The 24,779-nt window shown below is 37.8% G+C and overlaps 1 protein-coding gene and 1 long non-coding RNA gene across 4 annotated transcripts in view; one reads left to right on the plus strand and one right to left on the minus strand.

The window, feature by feature from the left end:
* Positions 1–8,750: 8,750 nt before the first annotated feature.
* The window catches only part of LOC123557586 (uncharacterized), an 80,347-nt gene continuing 64,318 nt past the window's right edge, over positions 8,751–24,779 (minus strand). Inside the window, exons 7-12 of one of the 3 annotated variants that reach the window (XM_053543909.1) lie at positions 23,701–23,838; positions 14,929–14,992; positions 14,051–14,253; positions 11,387–11,639; positions 9,955–10,186; positions 8,751–9,756 (exon numbers count right to left, since the gene is read on the minus strand). In XM_053543909.1, the coding sequence (XP_053399884.1) occupies positions 9,651–9,756; positions 9,955–10,186; positions 11,387–11,639; positions 14,051–14,253; positions 14,929–14,992; positions 23,701–23,838 (996 nt within the window). In that variant the 3' untranslated portion in view covers positions 8,751–9,650. Of the gene's footprint in view, positions 9,757–9,954; positions 10,187–11,386; positions 11,640–14,050; positions 14,284–14,928; positions 14,993–23,700; positions 23,839–24,779 lie in introns of all 3 variants that reach the window. The other 2 variants (XM_053543907.1, XM_053543908.1) reach the window with 2 other exon arrangements.
* Positions 19,868–21,553, plus strand: LOC128557126 (uncharacterized). Its single transcript, XR_008371051.1, has 2 exons — positions 19,868–19,953; positions 20,507–21,553. It is a non-coding gene; the product is annotated as an uncharacterized LOC128557126 (long non-coding RNA).

The following is a 24,779-nucleotide window of genomic DNA, read 5'->3' on the forward strand; positions in this document are numbered from 1 at the left end:
GGCTCTGTAAAAATAATTTACACGGAATAAGATATCGTAGTCATCATAAAATATCGTTGTCATCATAAATCTCCATATATTGTATCTCCGCTTACAGGTAATAGGTTTAGATACTGTGTCGTACTAGAGGGTAGAGGGGCGGGGTCTGAAGTTGAGAATATTTGATAACTTAAATATTTCGTTCTTAGGTTGATCACACTCAGACTTTCTGGCTACGTCGGGCATTGTTCTAGTCTTTTGGTGACGAGAAACCTGTGGTCCCTAACGGTAGAAAGCGACCTACTGTTACATATTCAGCGAGTAAGAAAGTGATTCAGCCTTAAAGTTTAAACAAGTTTTATTAAGAAAACACCATGCATTTATATAAATAGATAGGTGTCACGGATACTACTGTTACATATTAACCTACTGTTACATATTCAGCGAGTAAGAAAGTGATTCAGCCTTAAAGTTTAAACAAGTTTTATTTAGAAAACACCATGAATTTATATGAATAGATAGGTGTCACGGATACTCGTGAGTTCTGAATTAGGGAGAGGGAGAATAAGGTCTGGAGCCTTTAAATATATCCAGGCACTAATAAATTGTCAGAGAGATGACAAAAACACGGCTCTCGCTATAACTTCTGTAATATCAGTGCTATCGAAATAATACATAGACAATCCACACGAAAATATACACATACAAATGTAATGATTAATTGAATTCTTTACAACAATATTTACCTGTAAATATACCCAGACACTAATAAATTGTCAGAGAGATGACAAAAACACGGCTCTCGCCAGAACTTCTATAATATCAGTGCGCAGGCGCATAGAAAAGTGTGAATATCTTGCCAAATGGTAATCAATAAAGTATTTATTTACTTATTTATTTGGCTTTTACGGCGCACCAACACAGTATAGATTATATAGCGCCAAACAGGACTACAAATTTTGGTTCCACATCTCATTTACATCGAAAACATGAGGTATGGAATCAAGATTTGCATACCTGCTGGAATCACAGAGTTACTGCAAATCCAAGTGTTAAGACCGTATTAGTCGCCTCTTACGATCATGCAAGTGTAAGGCAGTGGTTCCAATTCTTTTCATACATAGATCGTCCCAGAACCACATGTGGCAATCAATAAAGTACGAATAAGGCCCGTCACCTTAGATAGGAGATGGTGAAATGAAATGAAAAGTGAATAGATGAAAAATTAGACGAAATGGACTGATGGAAGGAAATACACTTACACATGACATACAGATATATGATACACAATAACATAGACTCTGACACAGGCATATTGTCCCTGTGACATATGTAAAGGAGAAAGAGTAAAACTGACCGACCTCAGTCTTAGAAAAGTATTTATCTACTTTTGACAACTATAAAATGATATTCAAAGCTCCTTGAATTTGTGACAGAAATTACTGATATCTGTACCTGAATCTATAGAAATCTATCAAGAGCGGTTTCAGCAAGAGGCTGTTCTCTAGTGAAACAGGAATACAAATGAACTGAAGCGCATTCAACTCAGAATGAGCCACTGACAAATTTTAAACAGGGCTTGCGAGACGACAACGTTACAGTCCGCGAGTCGTTGTTTCGAAAGCGACTCGAAAATGATAAACAATGTTTGACAGTTCACGTAGCCCAAAAGTGACGAAAAATAAACATTCATTTACGATGAAAGCTATTGCAAACAATGAAGCATGACGGGAAAGGATGAAATCTACTTGTATAAACAAGTGCGAGGTCTGACGCATGACTGCATAAAAAGCCATGAAAAGGTCACTTGCATATGAACAAAATAACAAACAAGAATTTATCAGAAATGCAACAACTAATGCTTGGAATGATTTTCATAAATACTTGAAGAGTTATCATCCTATATCATTGTAAAACTCTTTGTCACAAAGAATGACCAGTCAAATTCAAATTATAAGAACAATATTGCCAACATGTAAGTGCCATGAGAAACGATTAAATTGTAATAATCAACATTTACGAGGGTTGTCCCAGAAAATCGCAAACATGTTTCATTATTTCAAAAATAAGCGACGCATCAATAAATTGTTTTAACTTATGGTATTTCAATGTATACTCGACAGTACTATAGAGTTTAAAATTAAATACCTTTCATGTTATCTGAGTATTTTTTTAATATCAGATGGCATTCAGTGCTAGTCGACGCACGCTCAGTTTCCCTCCTACAATAATTAGCGGCTTCATTTAAACTCCTGTAACTTACCCGATATACAATGTACATGTACATCTCATAGGATTAAAATCTCATGAATCTATATCGTCGTTATTGCAACGTATGGCACATAATTATGTTGCGTTTCAAGTCTTTGACATCACTTGTTTTAAAATGGTGATGTAATTTTGAAAGTAACGGTCGCAAGCACTTTCAGAAATTGCGACGTCAGAAAAGTTCGCGGAGCAGGAAGTATCAATAAAATATTGTATAGGTTGCGGTATGACTCCTTCACAAACAAAACGGGGAGTGGAAAATTCTGGAAGTCAGGCAATTGTTAGGACACTTGTCTCTACGTGGCACAAAAATTTTAAGGAAGGTTGGGCGAGATATTCAAAGAGAGGGCGACAAAATACTTTTAATACTTTCTGCGCCGCAAACTTATCTGATGTCGTCATTTCTGAAAGTGCGTGTGACCGTTACTTTCAAAATTACATTACTATTTTAACCTAAGTGACGTCAAAGACTTGAAACCAAAATAATTACTCGCCACACATTGCCATTAAATTTTTATCGTGTGAGATGATTAGCGGGAAAGTTACGTGAATTTAAAAGGAAGGGTTTTTCAGTAAGGTATCGTAGATCTATGCATCCGTTGCCTGCAGCCTGTCATCGTAGGCTATTACAACTAAGTCTGCTATCGATGACTTTTGCATCCGTTGCCCGCAGCATGTCACCGTAGGCTTTTTAAAGTCTGCCATAGTCTGGCACCGTGGACTGTGGACTTCAACATCATTTGCCCGCAACCTGCCATGCTATAACAACCAAGTCTGCCATTGTAGACTTTTGCATCCGTTGCCCGCAGCCTGCCATCAAAGGCTATTACTACCATTCTGCTTTCAGAGACTTTTGCATCCGTTGTCCGCAGTCTGCCATAGTCTGCCCCCGTGGTCTGTAGACTTCAACATCATTTACCCGAAGCCTGCTATCGTATGCTTGTTCGATAAGGTCTGCCATTGTAGATCTCTGCATCCGTTGCCCGCAGCCTGCCATTCTAGGCAATAACAACCAAGTCTGCCATCGTAGACTTTTGCGTCCGTTGCCCGCAGCCTGCCATCGAAGGCTATTACTACAAAATCTGCCACCAGGGACTTTTGCATCCGTTGCCTGCAGCCTACCGCCGTAGGCGTTTTGAAGTCTGCCATAGTCTGCCTTCGTAGACTTCTACATCATTTGCCCGCAGCTTTCAATCGTGGGCTTTTTCAGTAAGGTTTGCTATCGTAGACCTATGCATCCGTTGCCCGCTGCCTGTCATCGTAGGTTACATGTATTACAACTAAGTCTGCTATCGTAGACTTTTGCATCCATTGCCCGCAGCCTGTCATCGTAGGCCTTTTGAAGTCTGCCATAGTCTGCCACCGTGGACCGTGGACTATAGACTTCAACATCATTTGCCCGAAGCCTCCAATCGTAGACTATAACAACCAAGTCTACCATCGTAGACTTTTGCATCCGTTGCTCGCAGCCTGCCATCGAATGCTATTACTACAAAGTCTGCCACCAGGGACTTTTGTATCCGTTGCCCGCAGCCTGCCGCCGTAGGCTTTTTGAAGTCTGCCATAGTCTGCCATCGTAGACTTCTACATCATTTGCCCGCAGCTTTCAATCGTGGGCTTTTTCAGTAAGGTTTGCTATCGTAGACCTATGCATCCGTTGCCCGCGGCCTGTCATCGTAGGCCTTTTGAAGTCTGCCATAGTGTGCCACCGTGGACCGTGGACTGTAGACTTCAATATCATTTGCCCGAAGCCTCCCATCGTAGGCTGGTTCGATAAGGTCTGCCATCTTAGACCTCTGCATCCGTTGCCCGTAGCCTGCCATTCAGGGCTATAACAGCCAAGTCTGCCATCGTAGACTTTTGCACCGTTGCCCGCTGCCTGCCATCGTAGGCTATTACTACCAAGTCTGACATCGTAGACTTTTGCATCCGTTGCCCCCAGCCTGCCACCATAGGCTTTTTGAAGTTTGCCATTTTCTGCCATCTTAGACTGTAGACTTCAAAATAATTTGCCCGCAGACTGCCATCGTAGGCTTTTTCAGTAAGGTCTGCCATCGTAGACCTATGCATCCGGTGCCCGCAGCTTGCCATCGTAAGCTATTACAACTTAGTCTGCCGTCGTAGACATTTGCATCCGTTACCCGCAGCCTGTCACCGTAGGCTGTTTAAGCCTGCCATTGTCTGCCACCGTAGACTATTGATTCAACATCATTTGCCCGCAGCCTGTCATCGTAGGCTTATTCGATAAGCTCTGCCATCGTAGACCTCTGCATCCGTTGCCCGCAGCCTGCCATCGTAGTCTATAACAACCAAGTCTGACATCGTAGACTTTTGCATCCGTTGCCCGCAGCCTGCCACCGTAGGTTTTTTGAAGTCAGCCATAGTCTGCCATCGTAGACTGTAGACTTCAACATCATTTGTCTGCAGTCTGCCATCGTAGGCTTTTTCAGTAAGCTCTGCCATCGTAGACCTCTGCATCCGTTGCCCGCAGCCTGCCATCGTAGGCTATAACAACCAAGTCTGCCATCGTACACTTTTGCATCCGTTGCCCGCAGCCTGCCACCGTAGGCTATAACAACCAAGTCTGCCATCGTAGACTTCTGCATCCGTTGTCCGCAGCCTGCAATCGTAGGCTATAACAACTAAGTCTGTCAACGTAGACTTTTGCATCTGTTGCCCGTAGCCTGCCACCGTAGGTTATAACAACCAAGTCTGCCATCGTAGACTTTTGCATCCGTGGCCCGATGCCTGCCACCGTAGGCTTTTTGATGTCTGCCATAGGCTTTTTCAGTAAGGTCTGCCATCGTAGACCTATGTATCCGTTGCCCGCAGCCTGCCATCGTACGCTATAACAACCAAGTCTGCCATCGTATAATTTTGCATCCGTTGCCCGCAGCCTGCCACCGTAGGCTTTTTGATGTCTGCCATAGTCTGCCATCGTAGACTGTAATCTTCAACATCATTTGCCCGCAGCCTGCCATCGTAGGCTTTTTCAGTAAGGTCTGCCATCATAGACCTATGCATCCGTTGCCCGCAGCCTGCCATCGTAGGCTATAACAACCAAGTCTGCCATCGTAGACTTTTGCATCCGTTGCTCGCAGCCTGCCACCGTAGGCTTTTTGATGTCTGCCATAGTCTGCAATCGTAGACTGTAGACTTCAACATCATTTGCTCGCACAAAGTCTGGCTTATCAATGTAGACTTTTTGCATTATTAGCACTATTTATATTGTCTGCTTTGTTATGTTATTCTTCTTTTGTATTGCTCAATGGGGACTTAGCAACCTTTCTTGGGGCTGAACCTCCTGCCGCTTCCAACTGCAGTTGGATGCGGCCACGGAGGTTCTTTTTGGGCATTCGGCTGTTCATTAATAGCCTCGTCCCCAAGAAAGATTGCAGCAGATTGGCTCGATTACACCAGACTTATACTTTCAATTACTTCAATTTTTGTTACCTGCAAAGAAATTTAGTATATTGTTTTAGTCATGGTGTATCAAGCCAGTTTTGCCAAATAAATTACTAGTTCGAATTACTCGTGTTTTGGTTATTCCTTGCCTGCTTATGTAGTTTGAGTTTAAACGTTTATTTACATGATAATTTACAGATGTTGTTGTAACTATAACAAGCGAGTGATTGTTAATATAGTTGTAGTTCTATTTTCTTTTATTATAGTAATAACTTAAAATTCATTCTTTTATTTTGCTGTTGGTGACTTTCCGGCTATATTCTGTTCAAAACACTTAATTAGACATAGAGCTAGATTGTATACGTAAGCATCCATTGTTGATATATGAACCAAGGTATTGCTTTATTTGTAGCCATCATTTATTTTGTGACTTTTCTGTTTGGTTCCCGATTGTATCGTAAGCAGTCACAGTGGGTATGACACAAGGTGGCTATCATTCATCATCTTACTTTTATGGATGGTTCCCTGTTTTATTATGAGCATCCAAAGCGGATATGAAATAACATATGACTTTAATTGCAGCCATCATTTATCATGTGAGTTTCTGTCTGGTTCACGAGTCATAGTATGTATCTACCAAAATATGTCCTTGATTGTAGCAATAATTCTTGATGAACCAATATATGACTTTCATTGTAGCCGATATTCATCGGTATTTCAGTTATATAACGGCGAGCAGTAAACCTAACCAGTGTTTCTGGATTCTGCACAAGTACAAACCTGTTCTCCACAAGAAATTGCCAACTTCCCATATGAATCAGAGGTGGAGGACGATGATATCAGACACAATCGTCACGGAGAACGTATGGCTTGCCCGGGGATCAAACTCATGAGTCATGACCCCGCGATCCGTAGATCTGCACTCTCCCTATTGAGCTAAGTGGGCGGGTCGAACCCAGATATGAATGTATTTACCATGTTACTTTTCCATCTTTTGTCCGGTTTTATTATCAGTTCAGGTAGTGAATAAAGACAGTCTATTACCTGGATTCTTTTGTGAGCAGTTATAATTAGTTTTAACCAAAATATGTTAGTAGGCATGAGCCAAGATATGATTTTCATTCAGTTGTAATCAGCATTCAGCATGCGACTTCTCTGTCTGGCTCCCGGTTCTATTGTGAGCAGAAATAATGGGCGGAACCAAGATATTACTTTAATAAAACTGCTGCTATCATGTGACTTTTCTGTTTGGTTTCAAGTTCTATTGTGAACAGTCATAGCGGGAATGAATTAAAGTATAATTTTAATTTCAACCAGTATTTATCATACAACCTTTCTGTCCGGTTCCCGGTTCTTGCGAGCGAAACAATTTTATTTTATTCAAATTTATCATGTGACTTTTATGTTTGGTTTCAAGATCTAAATGTAACAGTAATAGCGGATATGAACAAAGAAATGATAAAATTCATTTGTTACCGACAATTAATTATCATGTGACCTTTCTGTCTAGTTCCTGATACTATGGTAAGCAGACATAATGGGTATGGACCAAGACAGAGCTTTAATTGTAGCCATCATTTGTCACGTGGCTTAATTGCATGTTAAGTTTCCGGTTCGACTGTGAGCAGTCATAGTGAGTGTGGACCAAGATATGACTTAACTGTAGTCATCACTTATAATATGACTGTTCACTTTGGTTTCCAGTTCTCTTGTGAGCAGCCATAGTGGGTATGAACCAAGATATGAATTTAATTCAAATGTAGACCACTGTTCTAATTGGTTTCAGGTTCTACTTTGAGCAGCCATAGTGCGTATGAACAAAGATATGACTTTAATTCAAATGTAGGCCACTGTTCTAATTGGTTTCCGGTTCTATTGTGAGCAGCTTTTATTCATGTGTTACCAACTTATCTAGTTGGTTTCCTGTTCTATTGTGAGCAGCCATAATGGGTATGAACCAAGATAGACTTTAATTCAAGTGACTGTCCTAACTGGTTTCCGGTTCTACTGTGAGCAGCCATAGTGTGCATTAACCAAGATATGACTTTAATTCAAATGTAGACAACTGTTGTAGTTAGTTCTTGCTCTATTGTGAGCAGCCATAGTGGGCATGAACCAAGATCTGACTTTTATTCAAATGTAACTGTTCTAATTGGTTTCCGATTCTATACTGTGAGCAGCCAAGGTGCACATGAACCAAGATATGACTTTCATTCAAGTGTAACAAACTGTTCTAATTGGTTTCCGGTTCTATATTGTGAGCAGCCAGGATACACATGAACCAAGATATGACCTTTATTTAAGTGTAACCAACTGTTCTAATTGGTTTCCGGATTGACTGTGAGCAGCCATAGTGGGTATGAACCAAGATATGACTTTCATTCAAGTGTAACAAACTCTTCTAATTGGTTTCCGGTTCTATATTGTGAGCAGCCAGGGTACAGATGAACCAAGATATGACTTTTATTCAAGTGTAACCAACTGTTCTAACTGGTTTCCGGTTCTACTGTGAGCAGCCATAGTGGGTATGAACCAAGATATGACTTTAATTCAAGTGTAACAAACTGTTCTAATTGGTTTCCGGTTCTATATTGTGAGCAGCCAGGGTACACATGAACCAAGATATGACTTTTATTCAAGTGTAACCAACTGTTCTAATTGGTTTCCGGTTCTACTGTGAGCAGCCATAGTGGGTATGAACCAAGATATGACTTTAATTTAAGTGTAGCAAATTGTTCTAATTGGTTACCGGTTCTAATGCAAGCTGTCGTAGTGGGTATAAATCATTAAACATTATCAATTTGCTCTTTAGCCTGAATAAAATTGTCAATACTGACGCAGATAAACAAATTAATGCAACGACACACATAAGAATGACGTCACACACCCAATATAAAATTAAGATGTTAAATTAATATGGAAAACTATTGACGTTCCCGGTTCTATTGTTCCTTAAAGGAAAGTAAAAACGAGTACGTAGTAACTAGAAATATGTACATTCAATGTTACCCAACTTGTGATTTGCTTGAGGGTTCAAAAACCCTGTTTGGGATGTGGAATTATTTCATAATGGGAAGTTTTCAACACAAAACAATTCATTTCTTTGCAATTCATTTTAATAGAATAATAGCAATAAAGCGTCAGTAACATTCTAAGTAGATGAGGTTATTCTGTAACAACTACAAAAAGACAGCGGAATTAGTTGTCCCTGGGTAAGACACGTCCGCGCTTCTAAAACTAATATTTTCTTGCAAGCCAGACAGGACTTTTCTGTGTTTTTGTCGGCGCTTGAATGTAAGAATCTTTCGTTGGTTGAAAAATCGAATTGAAATATCTGGCTCGACGGTAACTGTCAAGTTACCTTTGATCCGATTTTTCAACCAGTGAAAGACTCCCCGATTCACGTGCTGTAATTTAGGAATAAATGCGTAAATTCATACACTGTAATAAATCAAATTGTGATTTAAAGATACACATTAGATTTATTACTTTTAACCTTTAAAGAATATGGTATGCAAGAAAAAGAATGTATCGCTGACTGAAGGGGTAGATGGAAATATCTGAAACTCGGTTAACCGTTTTGTTTTAACTCGGCAGAGCCTTATTACCGCCTAAACAGTTATCATCGAGTCGGATATTTCAATCTGCACCTTCAACCAGTGAAAAATTCTTATAACATACATTTTTTCGGATAAAAGGTTCTCAAGTATGGATGATTTATATGTAGTAGTTGAAAAAAAACAACAACTACACTACGGAGGCTTCTTCAATTTGGACAAGTTGCATTCAGTCTCCCCCCTGCCCTACATGTTAGAGCGGGGGAGTTAATCGATGGCGGCCATAAATAAAAATAAAATTGATTCACAGCTAGGGGGCTCTGCATATCACAGAAACACTTCGTAAAAGTATAATTTTAGGTAACATTTTATTTCCACACACTTAGACCTAAAATGCAATTTTAATCTCATTATTACATAAATTTGTTTGCGTAAAGGTTATTAATTCTTAATAATGTTTGAATTATTAGCAAAGAAATATCTGGTAGCGTTCTTGTAATAGTCCTCACTAATGTAGAAACACTGTTTCAACTTGACATGATCATTTCTGTAAAGAAGAAAGACAAAAATTAAAACAACATAACATTCTGTTAAAGTAGTGTTTTATCTACCTTGCTTCTGAATATGGCAGCAAGGACTATTTTTGAAAATACTTCCAAAGTATAGAATTAAAATCTAGCGGAATGAATGCAGACCAAATGTATCATTAACTATGCGGAAGTGTCATGAAAAAGGTAGGACTTACTTCTTCCCATTGCAAAACATAAGGCGTAGCGGCCGTCTGCAAACAATTTCGGCGGGAAGATACATTGTGCAGGAAGGATCTAAGGGTCCAATCACGTATTTCCAATTCCGGTCAAATTTACGCTTACGCCCGTTTTGCGGGAACACATGTATAGCCATCTGATTTTTGTCTCTGTTGTTTGGCAACTTTAGGACAATCTGCTGTGTCTGATGGTCTGGTGTTTCTGCTACAACTGTAAGTGTTATGTTCAGTATATTTGATTTTCGAATATACACAGTAATATTAGGTTCAGCTTTGTAAGACGTGTCGGGCCTCCGAGGGCGTACGGATTAGGTCACGGACTTCCAATCACTTACTCCTCAACGTTGCGGGTTCGAAACCACGCTTAGGCTGCGTGATTATTTCATATGAGAAACCCATCCAGCTGTAATTCAGAAGATATGTAGTTCTGCTAAAATGCCCGCCCTTGCCTGAAGTAATGCCCGGACGGGCACACTTTGGGTCTTCTTCCGCTATCAAAGTCGGAAAGTCGCCGTATCAACTGTAATTGTGTCGATGTGACATTAAACCAAACAAAAAGTGTGACAGATGTTGCAACAAATGATATAATATATACCGGTATAAGAAAACAGAAATCTACTATGGTATGGTGTTAACAGCGAAACTCCGTAGAGGATTTTCTTTGAGTCCAACAGATTTGTTTAAAATCATGTACAAACGTGTAATATATGTAATATATGGGGGGAGGGGGTGGAGGAAATTCATTTTTCAACCTGGCCGACGAGAAGACCCATTACATCAGCTCAAACGTTTCATAAACTATGAACTATTTCATTTTAAATTTCAGATTATTTTTATTCACTTTCATTCTATCTAGGTTCTTAGAAATGGATTTGATACGAATTTGAAATAGTTGTTATGACGTGTGGCGTGTCACTCTTGCAGTAAATCGACATGTTTCAATTATGTCTCTTTTGTGCTAAAATTTTAGTTTATGTTCTGATTACGTTTATTATCAAACGAATTTTACCCAGAGCTATAATTTGTTGTTCAACATTATGGGCATTACTCACTCTAGTGATAGCTCTAGATTTATCAGATATTCCCCATTTCACTATCCAGTATCCAAAGAGAGGATCGCGCCATCTCCTGTGGTAGCTATTGTTGCATTTAATGCTTATTGGAGTATATATCATAATGTTTTTCACGGATTAACATTACAAAAATAGCATAGTACTTATCATTTCCTTTCCTTCAAATATATTACATTATAAAAGAATCTGTTAGAAAGAGCATGTCCCAATTTAAATAAAAATGAAAGAGCAGCTATCAGATGTATACAAAGAATAGTTTATAACTGGGTCCTGTAGTATACTTATACAGCTGGACGTGGCGCGTGAGAGAAGTTTTGTGCAATATGATCTCTACTTACAGTGCCTATACAAACCGCTGACATCGTCCCTAGCTAAAACACGTCCGGACGTCTTTAACTCTTGATCTTTAATATATTTTACAACTTCTGTGTATTTTCTAGGAGATATTTTATAGACTTCGGATCCCGGAAGTCTTCTTTCGGTATCGTCGTAAAACTTTACATGGTATCCGAAATTACAGACATTTAGAACAGTCGCAGGAGCGTAGCTGTACACATATCTTGGATGCAGAGCTATAACCTTGTCATATTGCTGCAAAATATGAAGAAGAAGGACAATATATATGTAGGGTTCATGCTGATCTAAGACACGTGACATCTCAGGAGCTTTTGATGATGGTATTCTGGCAATTCAAAGGGTAAGTTTAAACAAAAAAACATGCCCCTGATCTTCACAATTCATGATTAGAACAAAGTATTTTAAACAAGACGTTTAATTGGTTTTTATTTGTACTTTTGACACTCCCTACAAAACAATGTGATCTATCTATAAGCTGCCTATTTACGCCTTGTAAACAACAGAGCTACCTTTTTCAAGAGGTATACGGTAAATAGCTCTGTCGCAACTTCCGAGGTAGTACATGCTGCAATAAAAGAACGTCAACAAAGGTGAGTGACATCATATTTTTTGTATTTTTACAAGCATTATATCGAATATCAAAAATCGGAGAATGGTAGGCGATGTAGATCTGATTTAATTTTACAGTGAGCTTAAAGTTTGCTAATATATTCTTGATTTATTGTCTTGGCGATGTGTACGAGCAAGCTGATTTAGCGATGAACTGGGTCGGTTCGTCATGAAAGCACTTTCACTGTCACATAGTTGCATTTTAACTGTTATCAAGAAGCAAACCGAGTAGGCATGAGATAGATGTGAGGTATACAATATATTTGGAAATAAAATTTGTATCGAAAATGGTTCAGTGGAGGTAGAAATATTCACTTTTTAATTGTGAGACACAGCTCTTCCGTGAAGGAGATAGTCCTGTTACCAAGAAGACAGCTCTGTGTAACATTAACAGTTTTGAACAGTGCTGAACGTAACAGAATAGTAGTTCTGTCCAGTTACGAGAAACAATTCAATTATCACATTTTTATATTTATACAACATTTGAATAATATTGCTTTATTTTTTCTTATATTTATTGGTCCGTACGTCCGTCGGTCTATCTGTCTGGAGACGGAATTTGTCGGGGCTATTTCTCAACAATTATCCGCCGGAATTCCATCAAACCTGGTAATTATTATCAATACAAAGCCTAGATGTGCATGTGCGAAGAGGGTTGCATTAGTTTTCACTTATTTATTATTTTTTATATTTATATGGAAAAAATGCACGCACTATTTCACAAACCAAGAATAAATTAGTGAACTTTAATTTCTCTGTAAAGTTAAATCAAATCTACATCGCCTACCATTCCCCGATTTTAGATAAACGATACAATCCTTGCAAAAATACAGAAAAAGATACGATAACACTCACCTTTGTTAACGTTCTGCATTACCTTAAGAGGTAGCTCTGTTGTTATAGGTTGAAGGTCAGTAATCCAAATCCTTCTTTGTTTCATATAAAAAACGACAACTTCAGGTCGTCTTTACGTATCTTTATAGAACATCGATTTTTCCTACACCTATTTTTCATGAAAGTTCTATCATATAATAACGAAAAATGAAAAGAAAATGGGGGGGGGGGGGGGGGGAAGGTGAATAGTTCCCTAGTGAAATGCCAGTCAGTTGTGGTCTGCTACCCTAAACACGGCGTCTGTTTCGACAGGCAAAACTTGCCATGTGGAGTGTATAGACATGCAAACCGTCTCATTTCATGCAGAATGTTTTCTAGCAGTGAAAAGGTGTGTTAAAAGCACTCGTTGTAAACGAATTTGTGCTAGAAATGGGAAATTTAGAATCTGTTTACTATGGACTTCTTTCGACTTCATCACGAAAGCACATTTTCAACCGAATTACTGACCTTATTCTTATAACCAGGCGTGCTGTAGGTTTAAGATTATTGTACTGATGGCGAAGCCTTGCAGTTTGCCCTACAAACTAATCTTCTGTGTAAGACAGAACTGGTGATAAAACATGAGATTCCTTTCTGAAGAATTTGCAAACGTGTTAAACGTGATAATACTTAAAATTTCCATTTTTAAGGCGCCGTAATATACTACCATCCTCCTTGACCTTAACTACTTTGAGCTTTTCTCCAACTAAACCCAAAACCCAGCAGGGGTCATCTCCTAACTACAGGCAATTACCTGAGAAGTCTGAAGGCAAGAGTCCAGCGTGCTTTCAGTCTTGAGGTAACTGTTACCTTGACTTTTGACATAAGAACCCCTAAAACAAATTTGCTGGACACAGGCAATTAATCTATGAAATTTGACAACTAACCTGATTACAAAATTAATAGTGGTCATATCCCCACCACAGGCAATCATCGTATGAATTTTGACAACTGTAGTGGAGTATCCTTCAGTTATCAATCAGAAACCAATTTTCATCTAAAGGTCACCGCGACCTTAACCTCTGAGAAACAGAACTAAAAATCAATAAGGGTCTTTATCCGGTCTCGGACAACCTGCCTACAAAGTCTGGGGTTCTTACGCCGCCGAAGCGGCTTTCGGAGAGAAGTGGGAAGCATTGCAGTATTTCACATTCATACTGTACCTTAATCGTGTCATTTTGATTTTCTTCACTGAGAAGAATGTCCTCTTGTTTTATCCATTCCTCGTGCCCGGTAGCGTCTAAAACTTTTACAGAGCCGTCATCTACTTCAGTGACCATACCGAAATAATACCATCCGTCGTCTGACCATCGTGCTAAAACTTCTTCGTTACACTTCACTGGTTTCTTTCTGAACGGTCTGTCCACTGGTTTCGTCCTGCCTGCAAAAGCTTCTCCTTTTTATTAATTATAACTGAAGCCTCTAATAACTGATCTCTCTGAAAACTGGATACACGCCCCCCCCCCCCCCCCCCCCCCCCCCCCCCCACTCCCTCCCCCTCACTTTAAATCGGACACCCCTTCACACCGACACTTGTTTAGCACGTTAAGCAAAAAATGATCTCATACTGAACTTTGCAAGCATATTTACCTCTGTCATTTTTTTGTATATTACCGGGTTTCCCTTACAAAACTTTTCTCTACCAAAAGACCCTTTTATCCGGACACCGCTCATGATGAAATAATGCACGGAGGGGTACCTTTGTTCTTCCTTCACCATTAAAGCTGGAAAGTCGCCATATGACCTACAGTTGTGTCGGTGCGTCGTTAAACCCAACAAAATGAATAAAACCGAACATCTCTTGGTGACATTTAGGTGAGTATGGATGACAGGCTTAACAGTGTAAAATAAAACAGTATTTATTGAATTTTATGAAGTAGTAATGTTAATAACTTTATATAATATGTTCTAGATAATACTGATAAACCATTATTATGTTGAAGGCATAAACGTGAACTTCCACCTGATAAAACCTGAATATTTTCACTGTAAAATTGCACATTCTTACTGTTATTACTGTTGAAACATATATTTGATGTACCATTTGGTTTTGGTGGATGGTGGTTATAGTGAGGTACAGCAGGCGTACTTGTCCGTGAGGGCACCTGCAAATACATTTTTAATATTTAATAATTAAAGTTGTTGACATCTTATGACATTCGGCAATTTACATAGTCTCCGAATGCGATTTCGGCATTCCTCGGTCTTATTCATGCGCATTCATATTATATAGATAATGAAGAAATGGTGAATTTCATCATGAACCGGGAATACGTATTACAAGAATTTTTTTAACAGGGTGTCATTACGGTCCAGTATCTACTACGGAGGTAAGTAATTTAGACTGAACGAAGCTTAGCTAAATTAATAATAGTTTATAAACTTCACTTTGCTTAAACAATTGACTTCTTAAAACATTATCCTTAAATAAAGCAAATAAACGGATGCTTCGACGCACGGAATACAGGAATATTTCATACTTAGTTTAAGCTTAATGAATCACTCAAACCCTTTTCAGTACATTTTTAAAATTTTAAAACCACAGCTACATAAATATCATACATTGTAGAAATAAGGTGTGGTCTAAACTTTACCGAATACATAAAATACAGTGTTAATTGCTTCATTAACTCAATTTAATGTTAAGATAGAAAATAACAAATTCTTTGCCTTGAATCTGTAGGTGCAACAACTATGTAGCTACTGTGGTTCTAAATTTTACGATGCTTTTTTTGTAGAACTGCCTTATTGAAACACATAACAGTGCAATAATACAGTGATAGGCCTTTAACTACTCCTCATAAAATAAACAAGCGTGTTTGTAAACATGGACGGTTCCAAAACTGAAGGGAATCTATGCTCAAAAATAATGACAAAATACAATACATATCGCATATACGTAGCCCAGACCAACTTATAAATCTTACCAGGCAAGTCTATTCTATAAGTACAATAACACTGTTAACCCATTTAAACGTGGAGTAATTTTTTATTTGTTTTGGGTTTAAAACCGTTTTTCAACAGTATTTCAGTCATGTAACGATGCTTATCATGTAGAACTGCCTGGCGTTTCTGGTGATTTTACCAATGCCGGTGTAATGAAGTATTTCGACCCCCATAGAATAATGACCCCCCGGTCATTATTCTATAGAAAAAGTGACCCCCGGTCATAGTATTATGACCTCCAGATCATAGTACTATGACTCCCCCACGTGAAGTAAACTGAACCTCACGAAGAATATTGACTCCCATAAAAAGACGACCCCCGGTCATTTGGTCAAATTTAGTGATAACTCGTGCATCTAAGGCCTAATTGCTGCATTTTATGCCCCGGGGGAGGGGGGCATATAGATTTGCCCTTGTCCGTCCGTCCGTCCTTCCGTTTGACCATTAGCCCCATATACCATCACTTGACACAGAAATCAGAGCATTCCGCAACGGGAAAAGGGATTCTATTTCTAGACGCTGTATCTTGGTGTATACATTTATTTCAGGAAAATAACAATTCACAATACGTTCACAAAACACACCAGTGTCAATAATCACTGCAAACTTCGGTATGAAGTAATTCTTCAGAAGAAAACTGCACAAGAAACTGCTAGCATAGAACTTAGTATTAATAGAAGTTGCAATACTTAGCAGTGACAGTAAAGTACGGTAGCGGCAACAATAGAAAGTAGTAGTAGTAGTAGTGGCAGTGGTAGTGGCAGTTGCAGTAGCAGCAGCAGCAGCAGCAGCAGCAGCAGCAGAGGGATAAGTGACAGCAACAACAGCAGCAGGAGAAGAAGAGGTAGATGTACAAGACGTATTAGTGGAAGCAGGTATAGTAGTATCAGTAGTAGCAGTTGTAGTAGTAGTAGTATAAGTAGTAGTAGTAGTAGAAGAAGAAGAAGTACATGTAGTAATAGCAATAGAAGTAGCGGCACCAGTAGTAGTAGTACAATCAAAATGTTAACTATTGGCAATGGAGGGTATTACAGTTGTAGATCTAGTAAAATTGTCCGTTAGGATTGGTGGGGATCACTTTTTAATAGATATTATCGTCGAAAGTCTTTAGGAGCCGAAGTTTTACACGGAAAGAGTTACTTTTTTAAATAGAATAATGTCCGGGAATCGATATTGTATGAGAGTTCGAATGTAGTAATTTTGACAGTTAGTATTTTACATGGAAGGAGTCACTTTTTCTATAGAATAATAACCGGGGTCGTTATTCTATGAGATTCAAAGGGAGTCATCTTTAGGGAGTCAGTATTTTACTTGGAGGGGTCAGTTTTTCTATAGAATAATGACCGGGGGGTCGTTATTCTATAGAGTTTTCAAAGGGAGTCAGTTTTTTATAAGGGGAGTCAATATTTTACAGGAAAGGAGTCACATTTTCTATAGAATAATGACCGGGTGGTCGTTATTTATGGGAGTCGAAATACTTCATTACACCGGCAAAACCCATCCGGCACCCACATGCCAGATGACTCCCGTGCTATTAATGACAACTAGTGGTTCATGCACTGATACTATATGTTTCAGTTTTCTTGCCTATCACGTTCAAAACATATCGTGGATATATTGGGTATTTCCTGACATTATTTATAAAGTTTATGACGTCACAATAGTGCTTGCACTGTGTGACGTCACCTTAGTTAACGCTTTTTAAGACAAGATTTTTCCCTAGGGAAAGACAGGAATATCTATCCCCGGCGCGTGCTCGGACAAATGTATACTTTCCCCAATAGGTAGGCAAGAATATAAGGATCTTACATGCCTACCTGTGTAAGACGGGGTTTTCCCTACCCGAGGGACAGGGTGGAATGGAAAACCGAGCGTTAGCGAGGATTTTATCCGTGCTGTCCTGAGGGTAGGGAAAACAGCTGTTTTACACAGGCAGGCATGTTAGATCATTTTTCTTGCCTGTCATGTTCAAAATAGATCGTGGAGACAAATAGGTTTGGGTATTTCCTGACATTATTTATAAAGTTTATGACGTCACAATGGTACCAGTACTATGTGACGTCACCTTAGTGCACGCTATTTTAGACAAGGTTTTTTCCCTAGGGAAAGACAGGAATATCTATCCTCGTGATGGGCCTTTTACTTATTTGTAGACAATATTGAAATTTCATGTGCAACATATAACTCAATAATTAACAAAGTTTTTCACATTAGACTCCATTCTGGACAGTCCTTTCGATTTCCGTTGGCATTAGTTAAGTCATGTGATAAGTATAAGAATCTTTTACTGGTTGAAGGTGCGGATGCAAAAATCTAGCTCGAGGGTAAATACTTATGCGGTAACGAGGCTCTGCCAAGATTCCGAAAAACAGTTTCCCGAGAGTCAGTTATTTCAATCCACACATTCAGCCAATGATAAGTTCTTTTTCTAGCATACAGTTTTCTTTAATTTAATAAAGAATGTTTTTCTTGTAAGCATTTTTTTCTTATACTAGCTCATCAATTTACGCATTCATTAATAAATTACAGCTCGTATGTCATCCTTCATACCAAGGTGTGGATGGGACTTTCTCTGCACTGACCGTATAAACACGTTAAAATTCTGTCCTGCATACAAAAACAGATGGTATGTCTTGTGACGGGAGTTTTACGCCATCTTACAAAAAGCATTTTACAAAAAAGCACGAGCGTTTTAGACCAGCATAGAAGAAAACTGCCATGAGTCTGTAATAGTATGTATATAGTAACCAGATCCAGCAAGCATGGAAGGGTTGTGTGCCCTTCACCTATATAATGTAATGCATGCTCTATCTGGGCCTCACTTGAGTTTAGCAAGGAATTACCTCACATTGAATATAGTTAGAGCACAATCGTTGTCGACTCGTTCTATTTATTACTCCATTATAGTAATATAACATGGTTTCAGAAATAAGGAAGCCAAAGGATAAGAAATTTTTTACATTGATTTTTCCGTATGGATTTATTTGAAACCGGTTTAAATCAATTTGTAAAAGATGGATCTCAGTGGTATTCCAACGCCACACATGGACTGGAACTGTAGCAATCCGCCTGAGGCATGAAGAAAAATTCCAAAAACACTGTGAACTTAAATACTTTAAGGGCCTCTAGTTGAAAAATAAGAAACTGTATGTTCGACATTCACGTAGTTCAATTAAGGGGAACATCAACTTATGGACCATACAAGAAATTGCGGATGGACGGAATGACGAATGCAATAACAACAACGAAATAAAGAATAACAACAATGACTCTTACCATAATATCGAACATAGACTAAGAATAACGACATGTAAAATAACAATAGCAAAATTTAGAATACGAATGACACGACATTGAATAAAATAACAGACACAAAATAATTATAAACACTACATAATTGTTACTGTGGATGAGAGAAAAAGGCCGAGATATGGGACATTAAGTTTCTCTGCCGATGACAAGAAAAACTTAAAGGCAATATGTGCACCTACAACCAAAAATAAACTCTGTGTTTGCTCGGTACAAATTCTATGATGAAGTACAAGGAAAAATATATTTGAGGAATTTATTGCAAAGTTGAGACTGCTTGCTGAAACTGAAAAATGGGGGTAAAAAATTGACACTTGCTAAACTGAGTGCCATGAGTTTCTATTAAAGGTATATACCTACAACATGTATCTTGTCAAATTAAAGCAGAAATTCACGAAAAAGAACGCAGAGAGGAAGGCGAAGTCAAAATAGATACGTCACTGCGATGCGAAGTTGTGCTCGGAGGAGTCGGCTAAATAATTTATGAAAAATTATTTCGGCAGAGCTTGTGAATAAAATGGAACCGTTTCATTGGATATGACATGTCAAACGTTGCTAAGTTATATATGCAGTTATTGTTATTGTATGTCCGACATTTACGTAGTCCAATTAAGGGGAACATAAGTTCCAATTAACATCAAAATCCCTTGATTTATGGACCGGACACGAAATTGCGGATGGACGGAATGACGAATGCAATAACAACAACGAAATAAAGATTAACAATAATCAGGGGTGGTATAGTACGTCATCAACAGGTGCGCGCAACACTTCCCGATGCGGCTTTTTTATGTCAAAACACCTCGATTCGGTGAGTAAACTTGCGATTATTTCATTGGTAACAAATAGATTTGGAAATGACATATAGTCTAAAGTACCCGCATGTGTTTCTAGTTTATCACTGACGTTTGCATTTTTCAAGAAAGTCTTACGTTTAAGTGAACATTCGAGCACAATGCACTTCATGGAAACACTTCCCCATTCACCACACCATATTATATCGCATAAAAAGAGTTTTCATGCATTTCTAATGACTAAATGCCTTCACGGGTGTTCTTTTATGGCAAACAGAGGTCAGTGATACCTTAATTAATTATTGGAATCTATAGTTTCAAAGAAATCAGTAATATAAAATTCCGCCTTCCCGGTTCACCAGGTAAAACGATGCACTTCCCGGCTCACCGCCCGTGTGGCATCGTGTTTGACTTAATTATATGTAGCCTTTCAATTTATTTTGACGCATGGTACTTAGGTTGTCATACCAGCAAAACTAGTATTTAGCAATGAACGTTTATGTCAGTAAAAACAGTGTTTAATTTACTTTCAATGGCTATATTATGACAGATTTACTCTTTCTTTTTCAGATCACAACAGAAACACCTGAGATATTCTGTTTATCAGAATTAAATTATGAAGCTAAACACTTGGGGTTCAGCAGTATGATATCCGTAGACAGATGAACATAAACTGCATATAGTAAATTATGCATTTCTCGGGAATAAAATGACACCTCAAAAAAATCAGAATTGTAGAAAGAACAATACCCGCTTGTTGAGGATGTTTGTGAAAAAGTCAGAAATGAAGACCACAAAAGTAGTCGTTGTTTGAGGTTCACTCACTGGCAATATGTGCAGACACCGTTTGAAACAGCTCACTGTTACGTGTGACCACTACCGTACAATATTTAGCCATGAACAGCTTTTGTAGACGGAATTTAATGTGATTTTGCGTGACTTCAAACAATTGTGATTTTTTATTGAAACATGTTTTGTTTTGTCTGTCTGTGTCACAGAGTCTTGTCAGTGCCTCTCCTTTCTTCTAAATAACATTTGACAGATTTTGATGAAAGCCAACAGCAGTATTAAACTTTGTATGAAATGTAGTTGACACTAATGCGCATAACGGGTAAAACACAACAATGTAAATATTCTTGTTATCTCTATGTTTCGGTCAATAAACGTTCACAGATTATACTACATTGTCACTTTATCAAGTTTTGTGTGTTTTTAATGAAATTTCTGAGTTATAATTAGTGTAGTTGCGCAAAATCTCAACATTTTCCAGTTTAATGGTTTCAAGAGTTATTATATTCTGATTTTTGTTGATTTTGAAGTTTAGGCAGTGCATCTTCACTTCGCGTCTTTCTGTCGTGTCTGAATATTTCCAGTTGTTGAGAATATGTGACATAGAGATGTACACTGCTTCTTGATCGAAGAAAATTAAAGCATACAATGTGGAAAGAATTTGTCAGATATGCGATCTTAATGAAACTTAAGGTGAATTTCATTTTTTTAAATGCTGAGTTATAAAGAATTACGTCCAAAGTTAAAGAAACGTTTTCATTATACTCGTATTTATAAGTGTGTATAAAATTTAGAATTGCTACAATCAAGTAATAAATCTACTTTGTTGATTTTTGTAAATATATAACATTAGCTGATAAAAGGAAGATGTTGCTATGTCTTGAAAGTGTATGTGCGTATGTTTATGTCACAACGGGTTCCACTGTGTAAGGGTTTAAATAAAAAATCAGTAAAATTTCCTATTTTAAATAATCTTTTATACAACAACATTTTCAACAACTAAACAGTTTAAGAAAAGCAAAGTAATTTACACTGCAAGTAAAATTGTTCTACCACTGTTCAAGCTCACTTCGAGTTTTAACATGTAATTGGGTGCACTAAGATCTGCAAGCAAAATCTGAACATTAGTAAAATGTTAAATCCTCAACCGCTTTCTAGTGTAGATTCAATGTCACATTCTACTACGTGGTAATTATAATTCGGTTGTAGTCACTCTTGGTCTTTCCCTGCGCACATCTAAAACTCCTTAATAAGAACATTTCGTTGGCGCGATACAGTAATTTCTCATTTTTTCCCGAGCAATTGTGATGATCACGTGGCCCTGAAACGTTAAACAAAACTAAATAGTAGCATATCATTAAAAACTAAACTGCATTGGTGCGACTTTATACCTTTAAAAATATATTAAAAGGTTGCTACTTTAAAAATCAGCACATGATAATAATTTAACTATATAATTTTGCTTTACTTAGCATATTATCAATGCATATTCTTATTTGTCTCATCGAGTCTTGCCTTGAACTCAAGTTCGGAATCAAAGCCATCATACTCGACTATTTTCGATGACACGCCATAAATAGTTATCATGAAAAAATAATTAGAGTAACAAGTTAACTAATGGTTTCCAAAATACTTTCTATTTATATTATCATGTGTCGAAGTGCCTATCTAACTATACCCCTTATTAAGGTTTATCTACTGTAACATTATTGAAATTAAATCAGTTATTTATATCCATACCTTCAAACTGCAACCGACATAGTCGTGACAAAGTTTGGTACGGAGACCTAGTTGAGCGTTGAAATCCTTGTCTGGGGTAATTCCGTTAGAGGATGTTCTCCACTTCTCAAATATTATGTCGTACAGCTTTTGGAAAATATAATATGTCAATAATGTCTTGCATGCCGATCACTCAGCAATCCTTTTTAACATATATTGACAATTCCATTGATGCAGACTAGAAGTTTTGTTTCCTTTTTCATTTTTCGTGTACCTAAAATAACAAATATAAGGACATGATAGAACATAATTATATCATACATATGCATGTTTATAGTATACAACATATGTTCAAGATATGCCTCGTTCTTTCAATATTATCTTCAAATGCTTAAATGAAGTTTACAGACCATCTAGTGCAAGCACTCTAACAATTAGTTATTCGAATTAATAGAACTTCCATGCAAGTGTGAACACATTTACATGAGCACCAGCCCGATGTTAGTCATGCTGGAAATTAGTGAGCCGGGAAGGACATCAATTCAGTTGGTGAATCGGGAAGGCGAAATTTTAGTTTACTGATTTTTCGGAAAGTTTAGATTCCAATGAGTAATCAAGGTATCACTGACATCTGTTTACCATAAAAGAACACCCGTCAATGCTTGGATTTGTCAGAAATGCATGTAAACTCTTGTTATGCGACATAATATGGTGTGGTGAATAGGGAAGTGTTTCCGTGAAGTGCATTGTGCACGAATGTTCTCTTAAACGGAAGGCTTTCTTGAAAAATGCAAACGTAAATGATAAACTAGACGCATGTGCGGGTACTTTCGACTATATGTCATTTCCGAATCTATTAGTTATCAATGTAATAATCGCAAGTTTACTCACCGAATCGAGATGTTTTGACACAAAAAAGCCGCATCGGGAAGTGTTGCGCGCACCTGTTGATGACGTACTATACCACCCCTGATAATGACTCTTACCATAATATCGAAAAAAGAATAAGAATAACGACATGTAAAATAACAATAGCAAAATTTAGAATACGAATGACACGACACTGCATAACAATAACAGACACACAAAAATAATGAAATAGATTACGTAATTTAGCAACGTTTGAGATGCAATAATTGGTCAAAAAAGACTGTTAATGGTATAACAGAGTGAATAGTTGTCTTTAACATTAGGTTGCTTGTAACTATAATACAAATTCAATACAGCTGAAAAAAATATCTTTCAATTTCTGATACCTGAACGCTTTGCGTGTATGTTTTTGGTTTCTGAGGGGAAACCGGGACCGGGAGCTTCCAAGGTTGTGGTCCAGGATGTGGTCTGTTGTCAGGAGAAATTTCGGGAGTTGGTACAGATGGTGGTGGAAAACTCCATGGCTATAAATAGAATCACAATGTTTAACCTTGACGTTATTATTTAGGAACTGCACAGATGTAATTTTCTTTTCGTACGAATCCAACTTCAAGAAAAAAAAAGACATTGAAAGTGACTCAGTAAGAAATGAATGCATCCAGAACGCTATTAAAAGTTATTGTAAATAAAAAAAAAATAACACTAAAACACACTGATGTTCAGACAAACATTACTTACCTTATCGGGATGATCATAAAAATGATGATAAAAATGATGATGATGATGTGTTGATGTTTCAGTCTGATGTCTTCTGCAGAGACGGCACGCTTTGTACCCCTTTTCTCTGAAAAATAAAAGAAGACAGAAATACAGCTACAGACTATGGCATACTTAAAACGTCGCTAAATTATCATTACTGTTTATTCGTTAGTGAAGGCTGATCATGGTCTGCACTGTTTGCTATTCAGTCAGTAAATTTGCAGTGAACACCCCTTCGAATTATAAATGGTCCTGCCTGAATAGGAAGATAGGCCAGTCCATTTTAGAAATTTAGCAGGCCAAACTTTATAGTATCCAAAAGTGTTGCTGTAGGTGAGATTTCACCGTATTTACTTTTCATGAAATCTCTCTCTCTATATATATATGGACAATTTCAAAATGTTTAGCGACACCATTTTAAAAACAAACTGGGCAATGTCCCAAGCTAGCTATGAAATTGAATTATTCAACAATATTTTTAAATCTAACTTAATTGGTATTAAGACTTTAATGCAATAAATATAAAAGTCTTACCCCTAAAGGAATTAATTCCAGGCTGTCTTTGGTCGGGAAGCCTTACCCTGAAGATTCAAAAAATATAATAACTGTTTTACAATAAGATCAGATTATATATAAATTTATGTAAAATATTAAGTTATATGTCAGAACATCACAGTGAAAAAGTGAATAAAGTATTAGTGGGTAA

The sequence above is a fragment of the Mercenaria mercenaria genome, chromosome 5 (assembly GCF_021730395.1).
Source record: "Mercenaria mercenaria strain notata chromosome 5, MADL_Memer_1, whole genome shotgun sequence".
Lineage (NCBI taxonomy): Eukaryota > Metazoa > Mollusca > Bivalvia > Venerida > Veneridae > Mercenaria > Mercenaria mercenaria.